Below are 4336 nucleotides of genomic sequence, written 5' to 3'. Positions count from 1 at the left end.
TCGCATAACGCCGCACCTGACTCACCCGCTCACCAACTCGTCACACCGACTTGTCACCTACCGACTCGTCGCAAGCCAACTCTTTACGTTTAACCAAGGGCATGTCGCCCCAACGCGTCGCACATCACACACACGACTCATGGGCGTGACACCAATGAACCCAAAATTCATGTTCCTGAGATAAAGCAATCACGAAACCACATCCGCATCTATTCCTTTGTGTTGCCCCGTCAAAGAAACCAGTCAGGTAGACCATCCTCGGGCTAGTTTGTTTGTGAATGATTTTCTTAGGCCCCATGCCTAGTTGTGTACCAATAGAGTACCATTTGATAATGTGATCCAACACCTGCATAACATTTTCTCCGAAATTTTTAAAAATAATATTGTTTCACCATCTCCAGATCTCCCAAAAGAAAATAAGGTGGATTTTTTGCCATGTTGAACTTTGATTGCTCCACCACCTCAAGCAATGAGTAATATTATCAATTTGATTATAAGGGAAAATGATAAAACCAACAAGATTTTTCTAGACCTGAACATTCGTAGGACATTTTAGGAATATGTGGAAATTTCTCTCCTCCGCTTCCCTGCATAGTGCACATATCCCCGGCCCATACCAATTCCACTTTTGGAGGTTTTCCCACATTAGATTTTTATTCTTCCAAACCAACGAAAGAAAAAAAATAATCTTATGGGGATTTTGGATATCCACAAGTTTGGATTTTTGGATTTTGGATTTCTGGAAAATAATAACTTTGTTATTCTTTAACCTCTATTTATTTTTATAAGTATTAATCGAATCAATAATGTTACTTATGTGATGGAGATTATGATCACTCAGGTTTACCAAATATTTCATAGTGATACCATATTAATATATATGAAATTTAGTTAATTTCATGTAAATTCAAAGCTGTCAATTTCATAATATTGTATTCATTGTTATTTTTTAACTTAAAAGATTACAGTAATTTTAAACTCTAATTAAAAGATTAATATATAGTAAATAATAATAAGCTTGATTTAAATTTTAAAAAATTGATTAATATATTTATTTTTGAAACTAGTCTTTGCCAATGTTAATTATACATACTCATTATACAACTAACTCTTTTTCTTAAACCATGGAAGGGGAAAAAAATCTAAATAATTTTGGTATTCTTTGACCTCCATTTATTACAAGTAGAATCAATCAATGATGTTAACATATACCAACCTCTCACTTGATGTATATTATAATCAGTCAATTTTAATAAATATTTCACACTTGATGTATATTATAATCAGTGAATTTTAGTAAATATTTCATAGTTACAAAATATTTTAATATATAATATATATTAATAACTTGATGATATGAATTGATTAAAAAGTTCGAAAGGACATCCAGTTGTACCACTGTTTATTAGCGATATAGCACGAGCGTTGAAACCTGCTCTTCCCCCAATTTATATAAATAAGCCGGTGCAGTCATAATTGTGGCCCAGCGATCCCAATATCGTCGACCTTCGCATTTAGTGAGAGAGAAAATAGGTGTGTCATTAATTGAGAGTGCGCCTCCTTCATGGCGGAGCCGAATTCAAATCGAACAGCCAGAGATGATGAAAAGCAGGGAGAGGGAGAGAGAGAGGGAAAGGTAGCGGAGGAAGTATTGTTTAACGCTAACCGGCATGAGCATGAGCTCTTGCTGTTAGAGGTTCTTCCGGCGTACACATGCAGCGGATGCAAAGAATACGGAGCCAACAGGGGTTACAAGTGTAAGATTTCTTCTGGTTCTTGTATGAATTTCACTCTGCACGAGGTCTGCGCCGCCCTCCCTGACGACATCCAACACCCGTTTCGAAGCGACGTGATCATCAAGTTTCGTCCCAAGACGTTTCTGAGGCATCACTGCAGTGCCTGCTGCGAGGTGATTAAAGGTTTTGTGTTCGAAACTGAAAGGCATAACACAAGGCTCCATCCCTTGTGTATGGCGCTTCCTAAAATACTCGACTATGGTGGGCACGCAAATCACAAACTCAATATTGTGACGGGTGATTTAAAGGGGAAAGCATACACTTGCAGCGCCTGCGATGGTTACATCGCTCGTGGTGGCTGGAGATACCGGTGCGAGGATGTGACGTGTAAGGTTTATGTGGATCCGAGCTGCGCTAAAAATGAAATTTTTGGACTTTCAGACCATGGTATTCATCGAGTTGCATCCATCGGTCGCAGCACATCTGGCGGTAAAACGGAGACTTCAGCTGCTTTGGTTCAGTCAATCATCAATGGAGTAATAACTGGGCTGCTCAGCTGATGAAAGAATGGTAATGCTTTAGAAATTGGGTGGTATTTGGTATTTGTATGTGAAGGGTAGATTTTAGAAATATTTTAGAATCTGGTGGTATTTGCACGTGAAGTGGTATTTGTATGTGAAGAGTAGATTTTAGAAATATTCCAGAATCCGATAGATTTTGGAAATATTTAGGAATCTGATAATGAAGAAGGGTGTCAATTGTTTGATACTCTCCTAAAAAGATTTCTAAATATTTCCAAATTTACCATCTTTAAGAATGATTATTCATTTTATTATTTTATTTCTTATTTTAGACTTAGGACTATAGGTAAGTTTTTGTGTGTTACTTAAGCATCAGGACCAGAGTATCTATTTGTAAGTTTGAAGTCATCCTTATTATGATTGTCTTGTAAATTTTACTAATAAGAATGAATATCTATCTGTAAAGTTGCAATCATCTTCATCTTGATTGTCATCTATTTTGATTTTATCATTTTATCTTATTTTTGAGTTAATGTTCTTAAAGCATCTCTCAATCAAGAATCTTAATCTTTGGTTCAATTCTCCTCTATGTTCTTTTCTTGAACATAACCACCGCGAATTGAACTATCCTAAAATATTCAACTATCCTAAAATATTCCCATAATTGAGGCAAAGAGAAAAAAAATACCTAAAATATTCCGAATTCAACTATCCTCAATGCCTTAAAAATTAGGTCCCGTAATTTAGGGGAAGAGAGAAAAAATACTTAAAATACTCGAAACTCAGCTATCCTCAATACCCTGGGAATTAAGCCCCATAATTAAGGCAAAGAGAGGAAAAATGCCTAAAATACTATTTCCGCACAAACATAGCAGTCACCGGTCACCAATATCGCACACAAACATAGCAGTCACCGTTCACCAATATCTGGATCTCTCCATAAACCACACTCAAATTAAAATAAAAAAATTGATGCATTGTTTTCCATTAGCTTTCTGTACTTTTATCCTCTGTTGGATGCAACATAACAGACAGCGAGTACTTAAATTTTTTGTGGATTATATTCATAACTTATAGCGTCTCCGTAACAATGGTGAATGATAAAAAGCAAGGGGGCAAAGTAACCGTTTAAGGTTTCGAACAATCCACTATTTTACTTAAAATATTAAGGAATTGACTCAATGGGATTAACAAAAATGACCAGGGTTTCTAATTTTATGACATTGATGGTATTTATCATTATTATTTGATAAAAATGAGATGATAGGCTTTTTTTTTTTTTTTTTATTTGAAAATTTTATTTTTATAGGTTGAAAAAACAGAAGGAAACTTTTAAAATGGGGTATTTTAAAAAATATATTTTTTATTCAATTAATTTAAAAATATTAAAACAAATCATTATATTATAATTTTATTTGAGAATTTGTTTATATATATATATATATATTATTTTAAATTACTTAAAAATATAACTAATTATCAATTTAATAATTAACTGAATTAAATAAAGGTTATGCCCCTAATTCTAACCAGCTAGCCATTTTCCTGGTCAAATTTAACCGTTAGTCAATTTAGTCGTTAAGAAACATAACAATTGGTTGTTCTGCTCTGACTATTTAATATGCATAGCTAAATCTTGTCCTGATGATGAACCACACTGGTTGGTTCGTCGACAAATGAAATACTATGTGATTTCTCATAAACATAAAGATTTACTTGTTACAGGTTGAATGGGTTAGTGAATTATATATATATAGATATATATTAATTTTAGATGATTTTGTTTGTTTTTTTAATATTTATTTCGTCGACAAATGAAATACTATGTGATTTCTCATAAACATAAAGATTTACTTGTTACAGGTTGAATGGGTTAGTGAATTTTTTATTATATATATATATATATATATATATATTTTTTTTTTTTTTATTTATAGGGTGAAGTAATTTTAAGAAATTTGGTTTCCAACTAGTGCATCTACATAAATTAAATGTACGATAAATGTAAATAAACATTTAAAAAAGTTACCTTACTATGCAACTTACACTAGTGAAATAATAAAAAATCATAAAATAATA

The 4336-nt window shown here is 33.0% G+C and overlaps 1 protein-coding gene across 1 annotated transcript; it reads left to right on the top strand.

Moving 5' to 3' along the window:
- The first annotated feature begins 1562 nt into the window (after positions 1–1562).
- LOC149200571 (uncharacterized) lies at positions 1563–2581 on the top strand. Its single transcript, XM_089399598.1, has one exon. It carries the CDS (start codon positions 1565–1567, stop codon positions 2294–2296), a length of 732 nt encoding a protein of 243 aa, XP_089255724.1. The 5' UTR covers positions 1563–1564; the 3' UTR covers positions 2297–2581.
- The last annotated feature ends 1755 nt before the right edge of the window (positions 2582–4336 follow it).

Source organism: Pinus tabuliformis, chromosome 2_1 (genome assembly GCF_031772625.1).
Source record: "Pinus tabuliformis cultivar Carrire ecotype Pingquan chromosome 2_1, CPIR1, whole genome shotgun sequence".
NCBI lineage: Eukaryota > Viridiplantae > Streptophyta > Pinopsida > Pinales > Pinaceae > Pinus > Pinus tabuliformis.
Note: the sequence above shows the minus strand (reverse complement) of the source record. Positions and strands in the feature narration are given on the sequence as shown.

Excerpts from the sequence above, each read along its gene's own strand:
- LOC149200571 (XM_089399598.1), top strand. The coding sequence starts at position 1,565 with ATGGCGGAGCCGAATTCAAATCGAACAGCCAGAGATGATGAAAAGCAG.